We start from the raw sequence: 26,965 nt of genomic DNA on the forward strand, positions 1-26,965 counted from the left end.
ACTCACAGGCAAGTAAATAAATGATCAAATCCAACAAAAAAAGTGTAGTTTTACTTTGACAAGTTATTGTCATCATCGATATAGGAGGCGTCGGGATTGCTAGCTTCTTGTTTGAGTTGTCTGCGCCCATCCCTGAATACACATTTACACATTTTGATCCATCACTCCGTTCAGCTCCCAAAGGAAATTTTGACGAGAATATTTTTGGCTGAACTGAGTTTCAGGGTGTTTACAGATTAGAAGAAAAGTATTATCTAAATTGGAAATTCAGTGGCTTTGTTAAGTGATGAGTGAATAAGTTACTTTTCAACATGATTTTAAACAATATTATAAAATGATATGAAATAAAATGTCAAGATATGTTAGGTGCACGAGGAACTTAAGTATAAATGTTCAAGAAGGCGCAGGTCTGAGCACACCAGCCGGAATCAATACTTTGAATTCCTTTTCTACTTAGAGCTAAAAGCATTTAGCATTCTGAACTCACCTGAAAAGTTTTTTTTAGGATAAACAAGGCGTTTTTTTTGTATGGAAACAAAAATATCAATATAAGTTTTCAAGTTCTGTTAAAACGTGAAAATTGACGCGTCTGACATGGAATCAATAAAGCACTAACTAAAATAGGTTACCTAGTGTTTGCGATTGAAGAATGTATGCAAGTTTAAAGTAGGACCTTTGTATGTATTTGAACACTCTGGACTTTTGAAAATATGTGCATTGGCAAGAGTGATCGTTGTTTAGCATTCAAATTCCTTGATATTTTCTTTTAATCATGTCTAGTTGACATTGGTTTAATTCCCAGAAGGCTTTTGCATAGATTACTAATTATGATGATCTATTTTATCATTATCACAATTTGCATAAGATCGTAAATATTGCCGTTATTGTTTTGAAATGACCTACCCTTACGTGTTGTTTGATCGCACCACTTCACATAACATTATTTTGAGAATGTTCAAAATGGATGTAAATTTGTGAAGTTTGTTTTCTGGTACAGCTAATGAGCTGAAATCTCTACATTTCTAGTGACTTTTATGGAGTATGGATGCATACAAAGATTTATTTACCATTTTACCAATATCATAGAATCCTCTGCACAAAAGAAAAATCTTACGCTACATACATAGTACAGTGTAATGTCGTTATCAAGACAATGTTTTGTCACAATGGTCGAGTGGGTGAGACAGCCTTATAAGTTTAAGATCTTGGAGTAAGCACTCCCTGTTATGCAGAACTCAAGCACTGTGGTCTGCAACTGCTAATGTAGTGCCTATGTCATTTGAGTAATGCATTCATAAATACCTAAGACAGTTTGTCCAATCTGATTGGTCGAGAGGGCATCACAAGGGGTTGTTTGAATGGATGATATAACACCAGTAAAAAGTGTTATACTGTAACATGTGCGTGACATGCGAGCTTGCACCATCACACACAGTGCTAATAATAGCCAGTTTTTTCATTCCTATTGGTCGAGAGAAACGGCTGGAACAGTTGTGCCACATCACGCGATACGCGCGACGCGCACATCATCTCCTTATAAGGAGTTGTTTACCCGAGGGTCTTACCATGTCATAGCTGGAGGGGTGTTGTGTTGAAAGAAATCATTGAAGAATTATAATTTTTGCATGTATTTTACCTTTTGACCACGAAGTGTTGATGTTTTTTGACTGAAAAGGTATTTATGAATGGGAATCAAAATGGTTGAATCGGTTTTCAACTAGTGAAACCGGCCGAGGCCTGGTTCTTGATAATTTACCTCGACTTCATCTCAGTAAAATTATCAAGAACCAGGCCTCGTTGGGATTAAACCACTAGTTGAAAACCTCTTCACCACACATTGATTCCCTTAATATTTCATGCCAATTTATTACAGGGATGGTTACTGTGCATAATATATTCAATAAATCAGTTGCAAGGTTTCAGGCAAAACTAGTCAAAATCAACAAATGTTTTTTTTGGTTCTCTTCCGGTGGACCTAAGTTTCGCTGAGGTTCATGTAATGGGCCATATTTTTGACCGCGTGAGGGCGCTCTCAATCACTTCCGGGGGTATATTCATTCATACCCAAAACAGTTTTTAAAGATTGGAACACATTATAACCACAGACATCTAATCCATCACAGACAATAAGACTTTTAAAGGAGCCGTTATAATCCACCTCTAAAGCAAATTGAAACTACGGCGTAACAAAAGTGACAGAACGCCTATTAATTTGTGCAGGGCGAATCGCGTGTACCCCCGGAAGTGATCAAAATACTATTTATAGCGCCCTCGCGCGGTCAAAAATAAGGGGCATTCATTGCAATCATTTGTCAAACTATTTGTTAGCCCTTTGAGAAAGACTCTGCTACGGGTTGAAATATCAGGCAACTATCTATTTATTCCCATTGCAATCGGACTTATAAATATAACTTATAATATTATTATTCTTCAGACAAAGCTCCCATTCTACACTGTAATTCCTTATCCAACTTCAGTTTTGTATTATATGTGGCGCCCCAGGGCAAAATCAGGCACTTCTTGGAAACAGTGACATATCATTGAAAGTCATCAGCCTTGATATTAATGTGATGTCTTACATTGTATTTTTCCAATTATGTTAAAAGATAATTACCCCAGAGTCCCTTAATAGGTTATATTTTGAAAGCTCTTTAAATTCTTGTCTATTTGTTGAGCTAACAAACCCAGAGGGCTGAGTCTGCGCAGGAAATGCCTAGTTCCGCCTCGAAACATCACATTTATTTACTTAGTTTAATGAGATTCATAGGATTTGGATTATTATATTGGGCTATCATTGACAGAGCAGCCATCTTGGTTTGCTCCCCTGTATCCCAGTGCAATCATAACATTGATTATGTGTAGTTGGAAAAAGGGGCCACTTTATTTCCCAAGATGGCCTCAGCTTCCTCACACACATTCATTTTGGAGAAACAACCAGCATGATAGGTCTATTGTTTACAGGTATAATGTTACCAGGCCAGGCTGAATGGATCAGTCAGTGTCTTGATTTCTGGGTTAACTCAAGAAACTTGTGGGATCTGCAGCCTGGGTAAGGATCCGGGGCAGGGATCCGTGGGGTTACCTCCTTGCGCCCGCTCTGTATTCGTTCATGTCACCAAATCAATGCTTGAGCTATCAGGAACATTTTTGTCAATGTTTGCTGAGTGCCCATGGAATGTCAACTCTGCCTACCCCCCCCCCCCCCTCTTCAGCCGGGAAGAGAAATCCATAACATCTAGGGTTTCTTCATCTAACGGAGTTACTTGCAGGCTGTATCTTGTCTCTTGTTTCTCTTTCAATACTATTTTTTCCTGGGAGTGTAAATGTCTTTTTCTGTTTTTTTTTCTGTCCGTCTTCAGACTGAAATGATTAATCAATCCTAAGATTCAACTTATGATGAAGGTACATACCTTTGATATATCTGCTCAACTCAGTCACCTAACATCGTGATTGTTTCTAATATCTATTAAAAGAATCATTTGATTTAGTTACGTATATATTGGCCACTGTCAATGGAAAGCATGGGAATCTGTCGAAGGGAAAGAATTTCAAAACTGTGCAAAATTTATGAAGTGCCGTTTTTTCTTGTGAGACAATCCCTGAGTTTACAACCTTTTCAGATTTAGTTTGTTATTATTATTTCCTAACTAGAGTGTGACATAGAGGGTCTGGTTTTGGTTGTTTTATATATGGAGGTCTTCCTTCTTGGTTTATTCTTTGTATATTTGTCTCTCTATTTTTTGAAGGATTAATTTCAACAAGAAAATACAACCTCCCCATTTATGAGAGTATTTATTTATTTATTAGACAATATATACATGTAAGGTAATGCAGTAAACAAGGGAAATTCATCTTATTATGAAGACGACATTTGTGAAACACACCCAACAAATAGGTAAAAAGAAGAAACCTGGAAAAGAGATGAACATGGTGAAAAAACAAAAACCAAGCACAGATGCATCAGTCACTGTCCACACATTCTATATGTGCATCCCTGTGGAGACATCTTTTGTCTTTTCCTTGTCCCTGTAGTTATAAAACCTCCCATTGACTTTGTAAACAAAATTTTTATAGCCTTAAGAATTCCCCTTTGGAGGTCTCTTTCTTATCACTTTTCTCCTTTGTTTAATTCTTCATTGGGTTGTGTAAATGAAATTACGTAAACAGAAATGAAGGCGTGGGGGGTTGCCCTAAAACTCTTAGGAGTCATGTGCATCCGGCAATGGGAAAAAAAAAACCAGCAAAAAAAAATAAAAATAAATAAAAGACAAAAAAAGAAGACAAAAACGACAAACACTAAATGGCCAAAAAAAAAAAAAAAAAAAAATGACAATACAAAGGGCAAGGTATTAAAGCAAAAGTAGTCTAATTATATTATATTTAACCGAAATATGTCACTCATGCTGTCCAAATTGTCTTTGCTTTCGCAATGCTTCCTTGTCATACATGTATCTTAAGTGATGGGTAGTGACATCAAAGTTATATCCATGGCCCAGTTTCATAAAGCTGCTTAAAGGCAGTGGACACTATTGGTAATTACTCAAAATAATGATTAGTATAGAACCTTACTTTGTAACGAGTAAGGGCAGAATGGGGAGAGGTTGATGGTATAAAACATTGTGAGAAACGGCTCCCTCTAAAGTGCAACAGTTTTCGAGAAAGAAGTAATTTTCCACAAATTTGATTTCGAGACCTCAGATTTAGAACTTGAGGTCTCGAAATCAACCATCTAAACGTACACAATTCATGTGACAAGGGTGTTTTTTTCTTTCATTATTATCTCGCAAGTTCGATGATTGATTGAGCTCAAATTTTCACAGGTTTGTTATTTTATGCATTTGTGTTGAGATATGTGAAGGCTAGTCTTTGACAATTACCAATTGTGTCTACTGCCTTTAAGCATAAAATATTGCTCAGCAAAAGTTGGCATGAACTCAATGACAAATTGTACATACTATAACATTACATGTATAATTTAGCTGGTTATAAGCAAAAATCTTGTCTGTTTTATTGTCACACCATGTTTGAGTTAAATTAATCCAATTTCAATGTGTAAATTTAGAGGAATGGCTTAACTATTCCACATTTTTATTTGGATTACCAATTTGCCTCCTATTTAATTTAAATTTTTAAATTAATGTACAATTTTTGTAATTCAGTCTTTGTGCTGCAAGGACAGTTTTTCTAAGAAACTATTTTATCTATCTATCTATCTATCTATCTATCTATCTTTCTATCTATCTATCTATCTATCTATCTATCTATCTATCTATCTATCTATCTATCTATCTATCTATCTATCTATCTATCTATCTATCTATCTATCTATCTATCTATCTATCTATCTATCTATCTATCTATCTATCTATCTATCTATCTATCTATCTATCTATCTATCTATCTATCTATCTATCTATCTATCTATCTATCTATCTATCTATCTATCTATCTATCTATCTATCTATCTATCTATCTATCTATCTATCTATCTATCTATCTATCTATCTATCTATCTATCTATCTATCTATCTATCTATCTATCTATCTATCTATCTATCTATCTATCTATCTATCTATCTATCTATCTATCTATCTATCTATCTATCTATCTATCTATCTATCTATCTATCTATCTATCTATCTATCTATCTATCTATCTATCTATCTATCTATCTATCTATCTATCTATCTATCTATCTATCTATCTATCTATCTATCTATCTATCTATCTATCTATCTATCTATCTATCTATCTATCTATCTATCTATCTATCTATCTATCTATCTATCTATCTATCTATCTATCTATCTATCTATCTATCTATCTATCTATCTATCTATCTATCTATCTATCTATCTATCTATCTATCTATCTATCTATCTATCTATCTATCTATCTATCTATCTATCTATCTATCTATCTATCTATCTATCTATCTATCTATCTATCTATCTATCTATCTATCTATCTATCTATCTATCTATCTATCTATCTATCTATCTATCTATCTATCTATCTATCTATCTATCTATCTATCTATCTATCTATCTATCTATCTATCTATCTATCTATCTATCTATCTATCTATCTATCTATCTATCTATCTATCTATCTATCTATCTATCTATCTATCTATCTATCTATCTATCTATCTATCTATCTATCTATCTATCTATCTATCTATCTATCTATCTATCTATCTATCTATCTATCTATCTATCTATCTATCTATCTATCTATCTATCTATCTATCTATCTATCTATCTATCTATCTATCTATCTATCTATCTATCTATCTATCTATCTATCTATCTATCTATCTATCTATCTATCTATCTATCTATCTATCTATCTATCTATCTATCTATCTATCTATCTATCTATCTATCTATCTATCTATCTATCTATCTATCTATCTATCTATCTATCTATCTATCTATCTATCTATCTATCTATCTATCTATCTATCTATCTATCTATCTATCTATCTATCTATCTATCTATCTATCTATCTATCTATCTATCTATCTATCTATCTATCTATCTATCTATCTATCTATCTATCTATCTATCTATCTATCTATCTATCTATCTATCTATCTATCTATCTATCTATCTATCTATCTATCTATCTATCTATCTATCTATCTATCTATCTATCTATCTATCTATCTATCTATCTATCTATCTATCTATCTATCTATCTATCTATCTATCTATCTATCTATCTATCTATCTATCTATCTATCTATCTATCTATCTATCTATCTATCTATCTATCTATCTATCTATCTATCTATCTATCTATCTATCTATCTATCTATCTATCTATCTATCTATCTATCTATCTATCTATCTATCTATCTATCTATCTATCTATCTATCTATCTATCTATCTATCTATCTATCTATCTATCTATCTATCTATCTATCTATCTATCTATCTATCTATCTATCTATCTATCTATCTATCTATCTATCTATCTATCTATCTATCTATCTATCTATCTATCTATCTAACATTAATAAATCAATGAATTTTTTTAGCATGGACTATTCAGAATAACCCAATAGACTTTAAAGTATTGACTCTTGTTTTATTTAATTGTGTTTGGTGTTCTTCTTCCTTTGATACAGTGCTGGGTTTGTTGACTGGCTGCCCCCTCTGTCAGGAATGCTTCTACCAATTCCCTTCCCAAGAGCGTAAGTACCCATCCGCTCCCCCCAACCCCCCCCCCCCCCTTGTTGTTGCTCTGTACGCATATTACGTCTGATAAAACTCATTAACAAAACGTGGTGCCACAGAATTCTTTGTGATGCAGATATCACAGTGGTGATGCAAGTGCTATCGGTTAAAAAAATATAATGGTCCCCATAAATCTGGAAGTTAATTTGAAAAAATATTGCCATTTGACAGGTAATATTGAAAAGAGACAAAGCGTTTATATTTCATGTTGTCTGTCCCTCTTGTGCTAATTTAATTAAGGAAGCTATCTGTGTGACTATTTGTATCATCTGCTTGACCATTTGTTATGGTCCCCTAGAGACAGCGCGGTTAGTGCTGATTGAGAAATCAGACTCTCTTTGTTCCTGTGAATGAGCTTTGCTATCATGGATAGAGTATAGGTCATTGCAACAGAAATAGTACAACCTGAATGAAAATATAATTGAGCAATTGTCTCCGTTTAGCTGTTTTTTAAGGGCATGATCACAGAGCATTTTAAAATTTGTTTTATGATGGCTGTGGGGGTGAATTGTGGCAAATATTTGCCTCAATCAAATTGTGTTTTATTCAAACTGTATACTCTTCAATAACACATTTAATGTCAATGCCAAGTTGTGATATTTACCTCAAGAAAAATGACATTTTAATATTTATTAATGAAGGTCATATGCAAGTGACTTGTTTAGAGGCAACCTTAACCTTAAGTTTTTTCAATACTAAAATTAACATTATTTGCAGTAGGCCCTTTATTGCCAATGCCAAGCTGTAATATTTACCTCCTAAAGATGACATTATAAGGTTTATTATTGTGACATTAATAAATACGATAGCCATACGCTGGTGACTTGTACCTAGACTACCCTGTAAGGCAATGTGACTAGCCTAATTAGAATCCATTCCGCACAATCTTATTGGCAGGATCTGACATTACAAAGTCAAACTATCACACCTGGGTATACTATCTCAATATTTCAGGCTGTATTTGCATGCCCAAGTGTTGAATGTCGCACTGGAAGTGCCCGGCTGAATTCATAAATGGGAAATTTCAGCCTCTCAAAATGGCATCCTAATTCTCATGTAGAAGCAAACTGTACATGTATCCCTTTATATAGATTGCTTCCTAAAGATTGAACATTGAAGACAGTGTAGTTTTGTTCCCTTAAATGTATGTTGGATGCCCGATTTAATAATATTCTGTTTAATATTGCACCCAATTTTTTTTGCAAGCATAGCTTCGCAAAATAGAACAATTTTAAGATCCTTTAGATCACGTTGGCCGACCCCTTAATGGATTATTGCATCCCTCATGCACCTTCCATCATCACATCAAAAATACTGTCCCCGTTGTACACGAATCAGATTGAGTCTGTCCTGCTCATTTAAAGTGGAAGGATGGCAAGCTCCTTGCATAAGGAGGATAACCTACTTTTAAAATAATACACCATGCTTATCTGCACTCAAATGTCTTCTCTTGGACTGTTTTTCAATCCATAGGGCCCTGCAGAATAAGCGTGTCACGGGGTAAGTAATTCCTTTCTAGCCTTGCGTATGTCAGTGGGCTTCAGGGAAATACGACTTACAGAAACTCCTACTTAAAGGCAGTGGACACTATTGGTAATTACTCAAAATAATTATCAGTATAAAACCTCACTTGGTAACAGGTAATGGGGAGAGGTTGATAGTATAAAACATTGTGAGAAACGGCTCCCTCTGAAGTGACTTGGTTTTTGAGAAAGAAGTAATTTTCCACGAATTTGATTTCGAGACCTCTTGAGGTCTCAAAATCAACCATCTAAACGCACATAACTTCGTGTGACATGGGTGTTTTTTCTTTCATTATTAACTCGCAACTTCGACGACCAATTGAGCTCAAATTTTCACAGGTTTGTCATTTCATGCATATTTTGAGATAACACCAAGTGGAAAGACTGGTTTTTGACAATTACCAATAGTGTCCACTGTCTTTAAGAGAGAATATAATGTGCTGTCAATATTTCAATTCATGTGGATCAGCTGAAGTTAGCATGAACTTAAGTAAGGGGGTAGGAAACAGATATTTGCATAAGAAGTAACTATAAATACTAAATAGTAAATTTGTTATAATATCTGTTTTGAGGGAGTGTTGGCTCTGAAAAGAGCCGGTGTACAAAAAAACATTAACATCTTTTAAAGATTGGTTGCTTATTACTTTGGGAACAAAAAATCAGAAGTTCCCCAAAACACAAATAATTTTTGACGTTAGTGACTACAAAAGAGATACAAGATCCACATTGATTTGGGAAAAAAAGAAAAAGAAATAAAAAGAGTTTATTTTTACATGAAGACGACAAAAAAAAAAAAAAAAAAAAAAAAAAAAAACACGGATGAAATTAGGGTACCAAAAAATAATGTTGATTTGGTTCGCCAAAATTGTTTTTATAAGTACTTCCCTGAGTGGATACTTTGAATTGTCTTCAGTATTGCTTTCTCAGCAAACTGGGAAAGTATTTGAGTGAGAAACCAATATTATCAAGATCAGAAGTTCCTGTTACATACATTTTATGATTAGATGTGTTTGGTCCAGTTTAAAGGCACTGGACACTTTTGGTAATTACTCAAAATAATTATTAGCATAAAACCTAACTTGGTAATGAGTAAGGGAGAGCTGTTGGTAGTATACAACTCTGTTAGAAACAGCTCCCTCTGAAGTAAAATAGTTTTTGAGAAAGAAGTAATTTTACACAAGTTTGATTTTGAGACCTCAGAATTAGATATTGAGGTCTCAAAATCAATCATGTGAAAGCACACATTTTCGTGTGACAAGGGTGTTTTTTCTTCCATTATTATCTCGCAACTTTGACAACCAATTGAGCTAAAATGTTCACAGGTTTGTTATTTCATGCATATGATGAGATACACCAAGTGAGAAGACTGGTCTTTGACAATTACCAATAGTGTCCAGGGTCTTTTAGGCTATTAAGAAATACCTCTTAGTGTTTAGACAGACACTTTGTAGTCCTTCTTAGGAACCTGTAACCATGACAGTCAAGGCACTTACAGTCCCAACTTTTCCATACCCATTCTTCAGGCAAGTGTGTGGGTGCCTACTGAATAAACCTCTCTTGACAGATGAGGTAGCCTTGACAACCAAGGTTCTTGTAGCCCTAAACCTTTTTAAACTGATAAGTACCAATTCTTTAGACAGGTTAATGGGTTCCTACAACATCAACATCCCTTGACAGGTAGCCTTGGTAATTAAGGTTCTTGTTGTCCTAACCTTTCCAAACTGTACCCACTCTTTAGTCGGGGGAAGAGGTGCTTACCTACCTCGCTTAATAATAAAGTACTTCTTTGATAGATTCACTAACTCTATAGTTACGGGGCAATCTCAATGGTCTAGTTGGTTAGACATCTGCTCCAGAATGGCAAAGGTCGCCATTGTTGTTAGACCAACTGTCATACAGCAGTTTTAGTCCCACCTGAGTAATAAGCATGTGGATTTTTAAGACAGGACTTTGGGAAACCACTGCAACTAAGTGTTAGTATGAAACCAAATAATATTCTTCATCTCTGATGCAAATTTAACTTGTTGTTGTTGTTTTCTGTAGAGCTCTGAGTCAGATCATCAGTAAGTTTGCAGCGGATGATCGATGTGAGGTACACACAGCGGTTTGTGGAGTGAGGGACGGTAAAGCTGGTTGGCTGGATCTCTTCTGCCCAGGAGGGGTGGCTTGTGATGATGTGGGACAGATCTTCTCCCAGATGGTAGGTACCTATGAAGCATTAAAGCCATGAGTTTCATGGGACATTATGGAATTGAACCATGTCCTTACACCTGGTTCAGACAGGTGCTCCAGAGTCACATCAGACCAACATTTACAAATGAGTTTATCCATTCTGATTGGTCGAGAGGGCATCACATGGGGGTGTTTGAACAGATGATACAACACCAGTAAAAGGTGTTGAAACATGGGCATGACACGCGAGCTTGCACCTGTGCGTATAAGACAGTCTCTTCATTCCGACTGGTCAAGAGCAACGGCTGGAACAGTTGTGCCACATCACGTGATATGCGCGAAGCGCGCAGCAATCTCCTTATTAGGAGTTGTTTACCTGAGGGCCTTACCATTTCATAGCTGGAGGGGTGTTGCGTTGAAAGCAATCATTGAACAATTATAACTTTTGCATTTATTTTACTTTTTGACCAAAAAGTGTTGATGTTTTTTGACCTTAAAGGTATTTATGAATGGGAATCAAAGTGTGTTGAATCGGTTTTCAACTTGTGGTTTAAACTTGTTGAGGCCTGGTTCTTGATAATTTGTCTCGACTTCGTCTCGGTCAAATTATCAAGAACGAGGCCTCGGCAGGTTTAAACCAATAGTTGAAAACCTTTACCACACATTGATTCCCTTCTTACATTTATAACCACTTTCCAACAGTCCAATTGCGTCTAAGAAACACGGTCGTAAACAATAATGAGCCATTAAATTCTGGTCAACGAGAAAACATCTTTTAAGTGGTGTCCAAACTGAGTTCCATGTACAACAAAATATTTTTAATGACCGAAAATAATCTCACATGGGAAATGCTAGAAGGATCTGTAATCCAAAAGCGAAATGTTTTAATTGTTCCGAAACAAATAACAACATTTCAGATTAATCCTTTTGCCTCATTACCCACTCAATTAAGACTTGTAGTTAATATTTAGAGAAAATTCTCTGCTTCTAAATGTAACAACCAAGTAAATAACTAAAGTTGGAAGAATGATCAAAATGAATGCTGAATACTCTGGAAATGAGTATCTCACTACAGTAAAACGCTGCGTGAGTGAAAACTATGGGATCCATCAAATTAACTTCACATAGCGGCGCTCAAAAGCCCGGCTCAAACAACAAATTCTGTTATTTTAAGACATAAAGCCTTTTTTTATTCAGACGCTCACTCCATGATCTGAAAAAAAGAAAAAAAGAAGAAGTCTACTTCTAGTAACAGTGTTCCTTTTGTTTAGTGCACACAAAAGTTTTAGTTTTAGCCAATTGTTTGTTATTTCGGTGTTTGTTATTGCAGCATTTTACTGTATGTTGAAGTATATCTGCCCCGGACCCCCCCCCCCCCCCCCAAAAAAAAAAATAAAAATAAATAAATAAATAAATAAATACTAAAAAAAATACATAACTTTCAACAAAGGGTGCAGAGTTACATGTATGCTGTTATACAGAAAGGGCTCAAAATAACCCACGACAATTGCTGTGCTGCCATTTGCTTTTGCTGTGGTTTCCTTTGCAAGGTTCCAATATAATTTGAATTTTTCTCATAGAAGTGCCCTTTACCAGAGGGAAACGAATATGCGCCCCCCCCCTCCAATAATGAAAGTTAAGGCCTGAAAAAGACTAATTACCAATATACATGTATGTTATGATAAACATTTGTAGCTCCAGAAGTTGATTAGCTGTTGCTGCAGACGACGTCGTTTCCTGTTGTCCATTACTCCTCGCCTCTTTGAACCAATTCAACTTCTAGCCCTGAGAAGAAATCAAACCTGCATAGAGGTATGTGCAGTTTCTTGATTAATGATCGGGGACATTTATATGTAGCGTATAATGTAGGAGCAAGAATGCCAAACTTGTATCATAAGACAATGAAATGAAATATTAAAAGCAATACATGTAGATACAATAATAAAGGATTTATTTTCAGAAAGACTCTGCTTACGCCGAAATGCAGGCTATTAACTATTTTTATATATACTATCGTTCCATTTGGTTGGCAAGCTGTTTGCAACCGCTAATTCTATTTTGACTTACTTGACTTATTATTGGATGATGTGATATTATATGGAGTTTTGTGATTGACATTTTATATTAAGAAGAATCGTTCTTCTACTTAATGTTCTGAAGTTTCCTTTCCCGATGTGGATACATTGCGTGTTCATATCTGCCCAGAATACCCTGTGGTTACCTCGACTCAGTCAGAGTCATGATTTGCAAAATAAACCGCTGGGACAGGCTGTAAAATAAATACTTATTTTTAGCAAAAAATTATTTTTAATCAAGGTCTGAGTCGGCAGGGAAGAATAAATGTAATCATTGAGTTGGAAGGTTGCGCTAATGTTTGTCAATGATTTTATTTATATCCCATGAATTTCTTAGATGGCTTGTTATTGTGTATTTTATTTTTGGACAAAGGTTTGAAGGTAATGATAGTAGAAAGCTACCATTACATAAATATTACTTAGGTAATGAGGTGCTGAATTTGTTTTAGAAATGAGTAAAACAATGTCACAAAAATAATTGGTTTCTCAGTTTCAGCATGTAAAAACATATTTAACAGTTATGCTGTGTTGTGGTTTACATGTTATAACACCATCGCCATAACTATAAATACGTTTTTGCATGCTAAAATAAATCGCACTGAGATGAAAACTATTTTGTGACTCGTTTTACTCATTTCTCAAAAACTACACCACCTTAGGAAGTTAATTGAAGGGAAGCTTTCTACTATCATTATCTTCAAATCGTGTTAATGTAAATCTGTGGACATTTTGAAAAAGTATGTGAATCCTTTAAGATGCCTATTTTGATTTGTGTGTTGTTATAGATGCTTTGTCTGATGTTAGAGTTGGATATCCTGCCTGATGAAGAGGCATGTATGCAGGTAACCCAGACACTCAAGAGTACATCCGAGGGATTAGAGACGTACATGCAACTCTGCGAAAAGCAAACGGCTCTCAAGCAGCTGGTGAGCTTGTCTACAAATTTCTTTATCATTAGATGTGGCTAATTTGTGGCTAATTTGTGCGATTAGTGTTGAAGTCGTGACTATTATACACATATTGACTGGCAATGAGGTAACTGGTGTACGTCTATTCCCCTGAGGGACTTTGAGTGACCAGAAGAGGGACCTATTTCCCTCGGCCGAATAGGTCCCTCTTCTGGTCACTAACAAGCCCGAATAGACGTACACTAGTTACCGAATTATGCCAGTCAATATGTGCTTTATAGCGCACCTCGGTCTTAAATGTGAAATAGGATAAGAAAATTTGGAAAAGATAGGAAGTTCATTAGTTGCTATTCACGGTTCACGTCTAGAGAGGGCGCTGTAACCAGGCACTATTTAAAAAAAGACTAGTGCCCAACGAGCACTGCCTGCAAAACACTCTGGTAAGGGGCACCTCTATGAAGAAAGAGTTCATTTTGGAGGGCACCACAGCAAAACGCAGAATTTGCTGTGGGTGCCGTTAGTTATTTTGGTGGTTTTGGACAAACCAATGGTGAAAGGGCACAACATTTTAGTTGTCCTCTACAGAAAAGCTAGACTGTATGCTGCTTTAGTACTCATTGGAGGTATTATTTCAAGATGGTTTTCCCAACTTGCAAGGTTTAAGCAATTCAATGTACAAATGTATACAAAATTAACCTTTGAACACCCCCTTGACACTCTCCACACAGCAAGAGAAAGGAGGTCCCAACGCATTGTCTCTGCCCTCTAAGTCCACGGATGTGGACGTTGCTCAACTCTTCAGCTCAGGGCCATTGGGTAACCTGGAGTGTCTGAACCTTGCCTTCACCCACGTAACCAGTGGATGTGCTGAAACACTCATTAAGCTGCCCAATCTCAAGACATTAAATCTCTGGTCAACCCAGGTGAGTACATGTAGTAACCCAGTCATATTGCCCCCTAGCAACGTCGCTCTCTGCAGCGTTGCTTCCTAGTAAAATCGCCACTGACTGAATCACCCCTGACAAAATCACCCCTACAAAGTCACCCCTCATTGACCTTTGGTAAAGTTGTCCTCTCCCCATACAGATTCCCCTCTCGGTAGGGTTCCCTCTTAGTAAAGTACCCCCCTACAAAGTCAAACCCCTACAAAGTTGACCTGCAAATTGACCCTGCAGCAAAGAGGAAGTTCGAGTGTGCACAATGGTTAACTAAACGTTGACCATTTGCACTCAAAACCAGGCTGGTCGACCATTGGTCGACCACTGAGGTTGACCCTTCGGCGCTTTACACATGTGGTCGACCATTTGGAACCAGCCTCAAGCACCTATGGTTTCTTCACTGGTCCCAACAGCATGTGCAATTCTAACACGTGTAAAGCGCAGAAGGGAACCAATGACACTGTAGTGAAAAGACGGAAGGTTGACTAGACTTCCAAATGAGTCATTCGAATGAGTGTTTCACTGCCATGTATGGTGCTGGTCAGTAGTCAGCCATGGGTCGACTAATGTGCCCACTCGAACTTGCTCAAAGTGGCCCCCTGCAAGGCTTGATTTGGAGGACTTTTTGTTGTTACCTTAAGGGTACCATTCAATAAAAGGGCACCATTATTGACAAGGCATGTTTTCTCTTGATTAGTTTGGTGACAGCGGTCTGGAGTTGATCACAGAGCACATGCATTGTCTTGAGAGCCTCAATCTGTGTGAGACCCAGGTGACTGATGAAGGGTTGCGCTGCCTGACAGACTTGAAGAAGCTCAACCATCTGAATCTGAACAGTACCCCTCTGACTACACGCACCTGCAGATTACTCCTGGTAGGTACACAACAGAGTCTGTTCCTAGATTAGGAATCATTGATTTATAGTGCATTCTGCCAGGTCTGCTCTGCCAGCCAGGCTCCTTGTGGATGATACCATTGCCAACATCCTTACAGACTGTGAAGGGGGTAACCCTGTTTCAGCCCCAGGAGTAGGTGGCATTATGCCCCTGGTGACAGTTAAAGGCAGTGGACACTATTGGTAATTACTCAAAATAATTGTTCGCATAAAACCTTTCTTGGTGACAAGTAATGGGGAGAGGTTGGTGGTATAAAACATTGTGAGAAACAGCTCCCTCTAAAGTGCCATAGTTTTGGAGAAAGAAGTAATTTTCCACGAATTTGATTTCGAGACCTCAAGTTTAGAACTTGAGGTCTCGAAATCAACCATCGAAACGCACACAACTTCGTGTGACAAGGGTGTTTTCTTCTTTCATTATTATCTCGCAACTGTGATGACCGATTGAGCTCAAATTTTCACAGGTTTGTTATATTATGCGTATGTTGAGTTACACCAACTGTGAAGGCTAGTCTTTGACAATTACCAATAGTGTCCACTGCCTTTAAGTGTAGCTCTCACCTTGAAGTGGCTGTCCGTGGCCTTGTGATTTTAAAATAGGCGAAATCTAATAAAAATATTATTAGGAGTAATAATTTCATGTACAATGAGCAAACAATAGCCTCTGCCAATCAACCAAATTTCAATGACAAAACATAAGGAGAATCAAAAGGTACCTTGACAAGGATACTCTTTATTATGTTGTCAGAGCTTTAGTCCTCTCTCATATTTACTCTGGCATTCTTCTATAATATTGGCACTACTTCTAGTTGGACAGATTTCAAAGATTACGTTGGGTGCATTCAATTAGCTTCCCTGTGTGGACCCCGCGGTGCTCATTCGGGTGAGCCACTGACATGAGCTAATCCTATGCATAGGATTCGAACGATCACTCGCCCTGTCATGGTGACGTCATGCACCTTGTGCCAGCCCCAAGCGACCCGTTCCCCAAGCAGGGCACTTGCGGCCAACCCTGGTGAGCCCCTGGAATGAAGTCAAAGCTATTCGAACGTACCGAAGGCAGATCGGGGTCGACCCAGGGAAGCTAATCGAACGCGCCAATAATAGTGCAGCTTGTTTGGTATTTTCCACACCCTTGAGCCCTGGTCACAGTATAATTATAAGCTGTACAGTACGTACGGTGGTTACTTTCCAGTGGTACATCCTGGGCCAGATTGCATGGCTCTGCTTTACTGTAAGTGAACAAACCAGGGCTTTTTCACAGGACTCGCGAAAGTACTGAGTAACTGAGTATACGGTGCTACTAAACACACATCAGTTTATGGGTAAAAACCAAAAATTACATTCTTTGTCCCCGATGCAAATTTAACATCTCTTATATTGTTGCGGTTACCCGCCGCCAAAACATAGGATTTGAACTGCCTCTAGCTACCGGGCAATCTCGGTAGTCTAGTTGGTAAGACACTGCTCTAGAATTGCAAGGGTCGTGGGTTCGAATCCCACCCGAGTAACATGCCTGTGATATTTTTTTCACAGGACTGGGGAAAGTACTGAGTATACAGTGCTATTAAACACACATCGGTGTATGGGTAAAAACCAAAATTAATATTCTTTGTGCCCGATGCATATTTAACATCTTGTAAACCAGGGCTTGATGTAACCATATTACAGGTTAACAGGCAATTATTTAGCGCAACTATAAGGGTGCATTCGATTAACTTCCCTGGGTCGACCCCAATCTGCCCCCAGTACGTGCGAATAGCTTTGACTTCATTCCAGAGGCTCACCCGGGTCAGCCCCCAGTGCCCTGCTTGTGGAACGGGTCACTTTGGGCTGGCCCGAGGTGCATGACGTCACCACGAGAGGGTAAGTGATCGTTCGATTGGCTCTTGTGGGGAGCTCAACCTGAGTGAGCACCGCAGGGTCGACACAGGGAAGCTCATCAAACGCGTCCTAAGTATTCCAAGTTTGCACAGCTAGGAAAGAAATTTAGTGCTTACCCTGTAAGGGAAGAGTGTTGGTCATAAGTGCAGAATTTAGAAATACTCAGAGCCTATGAAGTTAGGCTCTGGATTGACATTTGAGGTAACTTCAGTAAATATTGGTTTTGTTTGCATATCATTTAGTTAATGCTGTTTTTCTTTCTTTCTTTGATTAGGGCAACTTGCCTGATCTGAAGACGATTGATACGAGGTACACTGATGCCTGACTTTGCTGGAGCAACTCTCAGGTTACTGGCCATCTGATCTGAATGAGTACCTCAACTTAGTATACAACCTGGATATGTCTCCCTGGATAGGCACCAGTCTGAAGAGGTACCAGTTCTTGATTACACCTTGTGGCACTGCGACCATTGATGAGTCGCATTGAGTTAAGGATTTATATCAATACCCTGGTTAGGTGTGAGTAACCCAGCCGCGAATATCAAAGAAAAAAAACAGTGTAAATAAAGTCATAATAAAGACAAATTATGACAATTTTCCATTCTGTCAGACACTGGGTAAAAACAGTCAAAAAGTTGCGTTAAAAATGCAGCTTCTTTATATTTTTTGTTTTGATTTGACTTGTTCATTTATTTATTTGTTTAAGTTTATTTGGAGAAAGGTTTTCTAAGCATTGTATTGTTATTATTTAGACGCAACAAATTATTCTAAAGGTACATCTTCCTGCTTTTAAGCCCAGGCGGTCGGTCGGTCGGTCGATGGCGGATCTGGTCAGAGTTCATAGAGATGACATTTGACCTCCCTCACATTGCATTCTGCTGGACAGATGCTTCTGTTGTTGCAAACATTCGCACACATTTATCCATTTTACACACAAGTATTAAGTAGAATTAGCTCTTACTTCACTGATTCCAAACAGTTTGATTCGAGGATGAGGATTACTGGGGGCGGGGCGATGGAGCTTTGGATTGGGGGGGGGGTCATCAAAGACTGCATTGCTGCATGGTTCATTATGGTTGAAGGCCACATCAAAATGCTCATGAAATGCTAGTCAATTGTTTGTGTGGTTTTTGCACCTTACTTATGACTAAACTGTATATAATAATTATTATTTAGTGCAAGATAATTATGTAATTTTGTGCACACAAACTATGAAATGTTAAGTGTCGAAATTGGACATAAAGGGACGCCCAGATTGTTGGGCCATCGAGATGTGCTTTAAGGTGTAAACTCACTAATACACGCTGCAAGGCTGCAAGGAATGGATTTTGTTTAACGTTTTGGAAGATGACGTATGATATGTGCAAACATTGTTAGGGTTTCCAGGCACAAATATTGGAAATAATCTACTTTTGTGGCCCTCTATACTCCGTGTTTGTTTTGTCGGCCATTTTGAGACACTCGTTAGCAGAAGGTACAATACTGGTCTTTAGAATGGTTCAATCATCCCAAATTTTACCTTCACTGAAATATTAAACTGAACTACAAACAGAATAATGCAATTAAATGCAAGGTTTTATTTAATTTTTGTGGGATATTGAATTTTTTTTTCTACTGAAAGGTGAAAGGTTATCTATGAATAGTTTTGGTATCAAGTAAGGTCATTATTTAATTTGGGAAAGCATTTTAAATTGTGTGCCAGTGACACCAGGCAACTCTACCATCCTGGGACTATATGATTTTCTTGTTTTGTTTCTGCTTTATTTATTTATTTATTTTGTTTCCCCCCCAAAAAAATTGTTGGAATGATCAGACCCATTCTAGAATACCAATATTGTACCATCTCTAAGGTTATATTTTTTGGAGTAATGTTCGGAGTTACTAGACAGGACCAGATGAATAAGTCTGGTTGGTTTTGATCTGTCTGGCAAACTAAGAGACAAAGAGCAATATGAATGGGAATTTGCTTGAGCTAGCTTTGTGTAATCAGACCTCTAAACGGGCTTGCTCAGCACCCCAAACAAATTGACTCACAGAGAGACCACCAACAAAGGGCTAGATAGCTCAGTTGGTAGGGCGCCAGTACAGTAAGCTGGAGGTCATTGGTTCAAATCCCACTCCAGTGATTTTTTCTTGTTTTGACCCAAGCTACTGAAAAGAAATGGAGCGACCATTGAATTTCAACCTCCAAATTTCTTGTAACTTATTAAGTAGCAGACTAAAGAGGATTTTTGTACTTGCTTAAAGGAGCTTTAAAATGTTGGGTGCATATAATGAATGCAGACTATTTTGGTATGACTCCATTATAAACATGTGGGGTCTCAACGCAAGCCTTGTTTAAGAAGAAATCACACAGAAAATAAAGCAAGGATGAAAAATCTCTGCTACATCTGTGGTTTAAAGATGTAAATTCCACCACTGAAAGCTACATGTAAGTTGCTATTAACAAATTTTACAACTCTACTTTTTAAGCTTTACAAAAAGTGTGAGAGTGTCGAAATAGAATTGAGCTGGAACTATTTTTTACACAGCTATACATGTAAGTCATTTAACTTAGCATTTTACAAGCAGACTACCGAGCAAGGTCTGTTTTACATTTTGTATGCAAAGTTAATCGGTCAGCAACATTTAATCTGCTTAGAGAATAATTGCTCTGTAAGCAGCAGCTGTATAAGATGAATTCCCATGTTACTTTAAGCCTGTATAATAAATGCATCGTACAAGTATTTGTAATGCTCAAAAATATGTGTAAGTCAGCAAGTTGCCACCTATATTTAAAAGTATTTTAAACATGGAAAAAGAAAAAAAAGAATGAAAAATATGTAAATTTTTGTATTAGATGTTGACAATGTAATTTGAAATATCGAATTCAACCTCACAATAATAACGAATAACTAGTTAGAATGTCTAATTTACAAATTCCAATGTTCGGTGTTTTAGGGTAAGAAAAAAAAAGAAGTGGTGTTCAATGGTATATGTAATTGTATTTGTATTATGTAGAAACCAATCAGTAAAGTTAAAAGTTTTGTAGTAATTGTTAGTGTGAAAACAACCGTAAAACACTTTAAAAAAGAACAACTCTCTGTGAATTCTCTATAAAGTTCACTGTAACGTTCATTGTAGTTTCGGAAGAAACAAATATTGGCCAACATTCACATACCTATGTTTTTAGGTCTAAGTAATTTTTAAAGAGATTTGACACAGGTGCCTTGATGTTTATGTGCACCAAAATTGTAATTGACTTCAAATGATATAAGAAATGTGTAATTTACAAAAACAAAAACACAATTAAGGAAACTGTGGTATTTGGGTTAACCCCTGGAAGTCTTGAACCCTATCTTGAAGTGGGGTTAAATGTGGGGAGGGCAGGGTGTTACCATGTTACAATGTTACACCAATAATATCATTGAATATAATTGCATTAAAGGAACACGTTGCCTTGGATCGGATGAGTTGGTCTACAGAAAGCGTTTGTAACCGTTTGTTATGAAATGCATATGGTTAGAAAGATGTTTTAAAAGTAGAATATAATGATCCACACAAGTATCACTCAAAATTGCACGGTTTTCATTTTACATCGCGAACTAACACGGTCGGCCATTTATGTGAGTAAAAATATTGACTCAAAAAAATGTCCGACCGTGTTAGTCGAAGAGGTAAAAAGAAAACCAGGCAACTTTGAGGCATATTTGTGTAGATCATTGTATTCTACTTTCACAACATCTTTCTAACCATACCGATTTTATAACAAATGGTTACAGATCGCTTTTCAAAGATCAACTCAACCGATCCACGGCAACGTGTTCCTCTAACAGTTAATATGTTAAAACGAGTTAAGGTTTGGGATTTCCGAATTGTTCTGAGCTGTTAAACATATTTTTTTAACAGACAGAAGTTGCCACAAAGTCTAAAAAGAATGTTATTGTAGGCTAGGTGTAAGAGAAAAGCTATGGTAAACGTTGAAGGTCACATACATATTCTTGCATGGTACCCCAGACGTGTAAAGAACTTAGGATGTGACTTTTATGTACGTGTGTGTATAAGAATTATTAAAAACATTTAAAATGGTGCTAAAGAAAAATCTTACACGTTATGATTGGGGCTTCTCGTTGCATGAAAAAATGTCCAGGCTGTTGTGAGATTTATGATGTCAGCCAATTTTTTGCATAAATAAGTCTTCTTGAGACAGAAAACACGAAAAAAGGGCTGTTGCTTAAAAACCTCCAGTGATTTGAGAAATTTTCGTCTGGAAAAAAAAGAGAAAAAGAAAAAACAAACAAAAGAAAGACAAAAGGAAAGAAGAACCTTTGATATGGAATTCTCAAACCCTTCCCATTTCAAGTTAGAATAAATTAGTGACCGCAGTTGAACTTAATAATGGAAAGTTAGTCTGATATAAGAGTTGCTACAACCATGATTAGCAGTCAATTTGTTCATCTCAAGAGCTGTTTATTTGATACAAAATAAAAACACAATTTTCTTGAAAGAATTTTCAACTTTGAAGTTCCGTGGAATGATTGTCATAAATCTCTAGTGTTTTTTTAAAAGTTTTATTGAAAAGCAGAGCACCTGCAGACGGTGTATTTCTGGAAGACATTTGTCTGCTACTTGCAAGAAACAAAGTGAAATTCACTTAAAGAATGAGCAGTTGTTTTTACCAACATTCAATATCTCTTCGTATGTTATAACAAACTTGTTTATAAATACACCTTTTTGTATCTTTCCCCTCCCTCTTTCCACAAATAACAGTGAACAATGGTTCACTAAAAATACACATTTGAATAAAAATTTATTAGAAATTATAAGACAAATTTAATATAAACTGAACTATTTTTTCAGCATTACAATGCTATGTTTATAGAATATGCGAGCTGCAGTCAAAGATTGTGAATAATATGCGTAATAATAGAGATTTAATTTACTTTGTACTTGTCTATTTGAATCATTTCTACGACTGTAGCAAATGCAATGATACCTTTAAATCTGATATGGAAGAAGTATCCATTTACGTTTAGTTTGAATCTGGTTTTTATTATTAGTTTTTGTAACTTTTGTAGGACAAAAAACACAATGTCCACAGTTTTACACTAAACTTTAATACACAGTTTGAAGATAATGATAGTAGAAAGCTTCCCTGAAAATATTACGTGCTGAGGTGCTGTAGTTTTGGGGAAATGAGTAAATCAATGTCATGAAATTTTTTTTCGTCTCATGGGACAAAAATTGTTTTAATAATTTACAAACGTATTTTCATGACATTGGTTTACTCATTTCTCAAAAACTACAGCACCTCAGTAAGTAATTTTTGTAGGGAAGCTTTCCGCTATCATTATCTTCAAACCCTGTAAGTTTAATGTAAATCTATGGACATTTTGAAATGGTACCCAAATCCTTTATGGGGGGCTTTGTTTATTTTGTTGTAACTGTTCAGGGATGATGGGGTTATTGACAAGAATATTATGTCGACACAACTCTTGCAAATGATTTATTTAACTGGATGACTAGGACAAAAGCAAGATGTGGCAAGAAAAACCCAAAGGAAAAAACACTCTTTGATGTAGCAGAACTGTCAACTCTCAGAAAGTTCCCTGAAAATAAACCAAACTTTCCATGTTCTGGTAAAATTGTTGACAACCTCCCTGATGATGGCAACCCTTGCCCTATGCCCTAATTACCAAGTGTCCACTGCCTTTAAAGCACAAAATGTAACTAAGCACAAACAAATTACGCTTACCAGAACAAGGTTACCAAAATACAGCACCACATGTATCTGAGACTTGCAATATCTTTTGAAATTTGTGTCACGAGACCAGAATATTAATATGGTAGAACACCAAAATGATTCTTGTATACATAACACATGAAGAAGGTGTAATTGCTCTCATCCCTACATGGACATGTACAAAGAGACATATTTTTAGGCCATCTCAACCATGAAAATCACAAAATGGTTAGGTCAAGTTAACCTTGTGTAGCATAGCTTCATGGTACATATGCAGGAGTGACTTTAGAAACATCATTTTACACCCTCACAAAAACTAATTAGACATCAGACATTTTGGGACCTTATGCTTAAATATAATACCAAAATTTCAAACTTGAAATGGTGTTGTTGAACTTGCATTGTTCTGATAAAAAAAAAGCCTTTTAGATGTTGGAGCCGCCCAAAACCAATTAAAATTTGCAGAAAGGGTTTGGATCTGCGTTTCATTTGTTTAGTTGAATATATTACAAGTTGATATAATTTATAGGCAGTTCCAATGTTTTTATGTCCAATGGTGCAAATGCTGGGAAAACTGGTGAGAGACATTTTTATTGATAGTCTCCTTGTCAAGGCTGTAGGCTGCTTACTCTTTTGAAAACTGTGAACAATGTGAACTATAAAATGACTAATAATGTTGTACCCACTTTTCTTTTTTGAGGCGATATATGTGTTACTTTTGCAGGGTGTCACGCATGCCTTGACTGTAGACAACCATTCTGGCATATCGTTAATATTTGAATAAAAGATATTTTTAAAAATTTATAATGAACTTCACCAATCGTTAACGAAAATATATAATGTAGATTTAAAGAGTATATTTCACTATTATTTAATATGTTATTGCTACATTTAATTTAAACCAGCAACAAGACATCTAAAGAACATGTGTTATCCTTGAATAGATTTGCATAATTATCAGTAAATTTGGATATTGCAGAAATACCTCGTTTGTTATTGAATTGTAGTTTCTACAATGTAACAACTTTTTCTGTTGTCAACTTTACTGATGATGTCTTTTATATTTTGTTATTAAAAATGTTCTTAAAGGCAAAATACCTAATAGGTTTTTGTTTTCAAAACACACACATAATCCTTCCAACCTTTGAAACAGTCGTTTTAAATATATATTTTATATTTATTAATTTTATTTATTTATTGTTATTTTTCCCCCTGGGACAACCAGACAACAAACAAACAACAAACAATTCATGTTTTGTCAGGGTTTTTCGCACAAATTTATTTATGTTTTCCATGTACACGTAATTCAATCAGTGCAATTGAAATAAACAATCTTGATATAGGAAATTCTTTCCTGGTAGGAACTTTACTACCAGTCAGCTTTCACATTGAAAATAAATAAATTTTTGTGAATGGCCTAAATATATTTTGTCGTTCTTATTTCCTGCAGAAATAAGATGAACTTTTGGAGTTATTCTATGAGGAACCTTTTAGAAGTCACGAAGAATCGGCGTATCTTAGAATGGGAAATAAGTGTAACCAGTAAGAACAGTAAGGTACAATTTATGACAGCCATATATTTGCAAACTAGCTATCATTTTCTTAACGTATTAAGAAAAAGTCTTCTTTGATCTAGCACTCAAGCACTGAGGGTTATGAAACTAAAGGGATCTTGCAGTATATAACTCAAGGGATTACACAATTATTTAAAACTCTTAATTTAAACATTCAACTTTTTTTGAGAAGAAATTGTTCTTTAAAATGCAAACTCTTTTTATGTGAACACACTGAGATAAGCTGAATTTTACTTTTTGACCTTTGATCCTGTTAAACAAAAGATGCATTAGATTTTCAAAGAAAACTTCTGTTCCAACGAAATTACTTCTTACAAATCTTTGTAATACTTAAGTGTTATTGTTGCTTGAGTTAGTGTTACCAATCTTCCGATTGGGCGTGTAATTTTTCCGCTTTGCAAGTTGTCCGTTGTCTGTCTAAAACAATATTGATTGCAAAGAGGGTTTGTTAATTGTCAGGTTCTGGTTTTGTTTTTGACTTGCACGCAATTAAGCCGTGCACATGCATTTGTCATTATTATGTAGAATCAGCATATCAGTGCTGTGTGTATTAAAATAAAACTGTGATACTTCAATTTTTTTAGTTGTACTCATTTGTTGGTCTCAACCCAAGTAGTATTTTCCTTATTATCATATGTTCATAAATACCTCAGACAGTTTCGCTATTCCTATTGGTGGAGAGCGCGTCACGTGGGGGTGTTTAAACCGTTGATAAGGACCAGTGTTTATAACCGGTTGTGAGCAGAGACTCCACGCTAGTGTTGATACAAGACGTTTCTTGTTACGACGCAGGCGCTGTCGGTGAGTTGGCCGGGCTGTATGTGAAAGGGAAACCAAGAACATATGCACCAAGAATATGCACCAAGAACACACGCGTACGGACGTCGTACATGTACATGTATACTAAACATACCATGGAGGTGGAAACATACAGAGCTCAAGCACTCTGAATCGGATAAACTTTACAGAGTTTCTAACTTTATTGCGCCTTTTTAACCAAAAAGGTATTTATTAATGGGAATAATAGGGTAGCTACTAGTTCTTTCACGGTCGTTTAAAACCTTGCATGGTCGAATTGCCGTGTGATGAAAGCCCTCACCTTCGACCTTTATATCACACGGCAATTCGACCATGCCTGTTTTAACAATAGTAATAGTAACAGTAACAGTAACAGTAACAGTAACAGTAACAGTAACAGTAACAGTAACAGTAACAGTAACAGTAACAGTAACAGTAACAGTAACAGTAACAGTAACACTAATAGTAATAGTAAGACTTGTAATGCGCACGTATCCACCCTGTTTGGTGTTCTGTTTTAAACGACCGTGAAAGAAGTAGTAGCTACCCTATTATTCCCTTAATTATTTAGGGGTCTTGTCAAAATTAATCCAAGACAGGTAATCGGATAACAATTGAATTTTTTCTCCAATGTCGTTTTTTAATTTGATTTCTATCAGTCTGTATTTCTATGAGAGACGATGTTTTACTCGCTGGTTTTAGATCACTACAGACAGCTATGCCAATGCACCTTGCTGAGCATTCTGCGGTGTGGAACGTTTGGATGTCATTGTATTTACCTAAGATGTAAAGTTTAGAGGGAGTTGATTATAGTGAGTGACTCCAAATGTATAGACCATGTGAACTTTGTTTACAGTAAGTGTGACCTTGTACATGTACGTTCCTTGGGTATTCTGGCAGGCAAGATACTGTACTGCTCATATGGGAAAGTTGACATTTTGTGTCATAATTCACATGAAAGTAAAAGCTGGTAAAGTTTTGAGATGTCATATTTTTTCATAATATCAAAAGTTGATAAGAATTAGACAGTGCAATCTCCATAAAATATAAGATCTTATGATTTCTTCCATCATGCCTGAAGGAAGTCCAGGCTCAGTGGCTCTTCTGTAATTATGTGATGTCACAGGACACATCGTCTATAGACCCTCTGCTTGTTTTCCCAGTAGATAAGTCTGTGCTTTTCGACACTACTATGTGTATGTAGGAATTTCTCCAATGGTTTCTCCGACA

The 26,965-nt window shown here is 36.4% G+C and overlaps 1 protein-coding gene across 1 annotated transcript in view; it reads left to right on the forward strand.

Moving 5' to 3' along the window:
* The window catches only part of LOC117288852 (C-Maf-inducing protein-like), a 92,496-nt gene extending 71,975 nt beyond the window's left edge, over positions 1–20,521 (forward strand). Inside the window, exons 9-16 of the mRNA XM_033769704.1 lie at positions 7,139–7,204; positions 8,721–8,747; positions 10,814–10,970; positions 12,638–12,754; positions 13,803–13,943; positions 14,654–14,848; positions 15,561–15,737; positions 17,917–20,521. Of these exons, the coding sequence (XP_033625595.1) occupies positions 7,139–7,204; positions 8,721–8,747; positions 10,814–10,970; positions 12,638–12,754; positions 13,803–13,943; positions 14,654–14,848; positions 15,561–15,737; positions 17,917–17,967 (931 nt within the window). The 3' untranslated portion in view covers positions 17,968–20,521. The remainder of the gene's footprint in view (positions 1–7,138; positions 7,205–8,720; positions 8,748–10,813; positions 10,971–12,637; positions 12,755–13,802; positions 13,944–14,653; positions 14,849–15,560; positions 15,738–17,916) is intronic.
* The last annotated feature ends 6,444 nt before the right edge of the window (positions 20,522–26,965 follow it).

The sequence above is a fragment of the Asterias rubens genome, chromosome 4 (assembly GCF_902459465.1).
Source record: "Asterias rubens chromosome 4, eAstRub1.3, whole genome shotgun sequence".
In the NCBI taxonomy this organism is placed as follows: Eukaryota; Metazoa; Echinodermata; class Asteroidea; order Forcipulatida; family Asteriidae; genus Asterias; species Asterias rubens.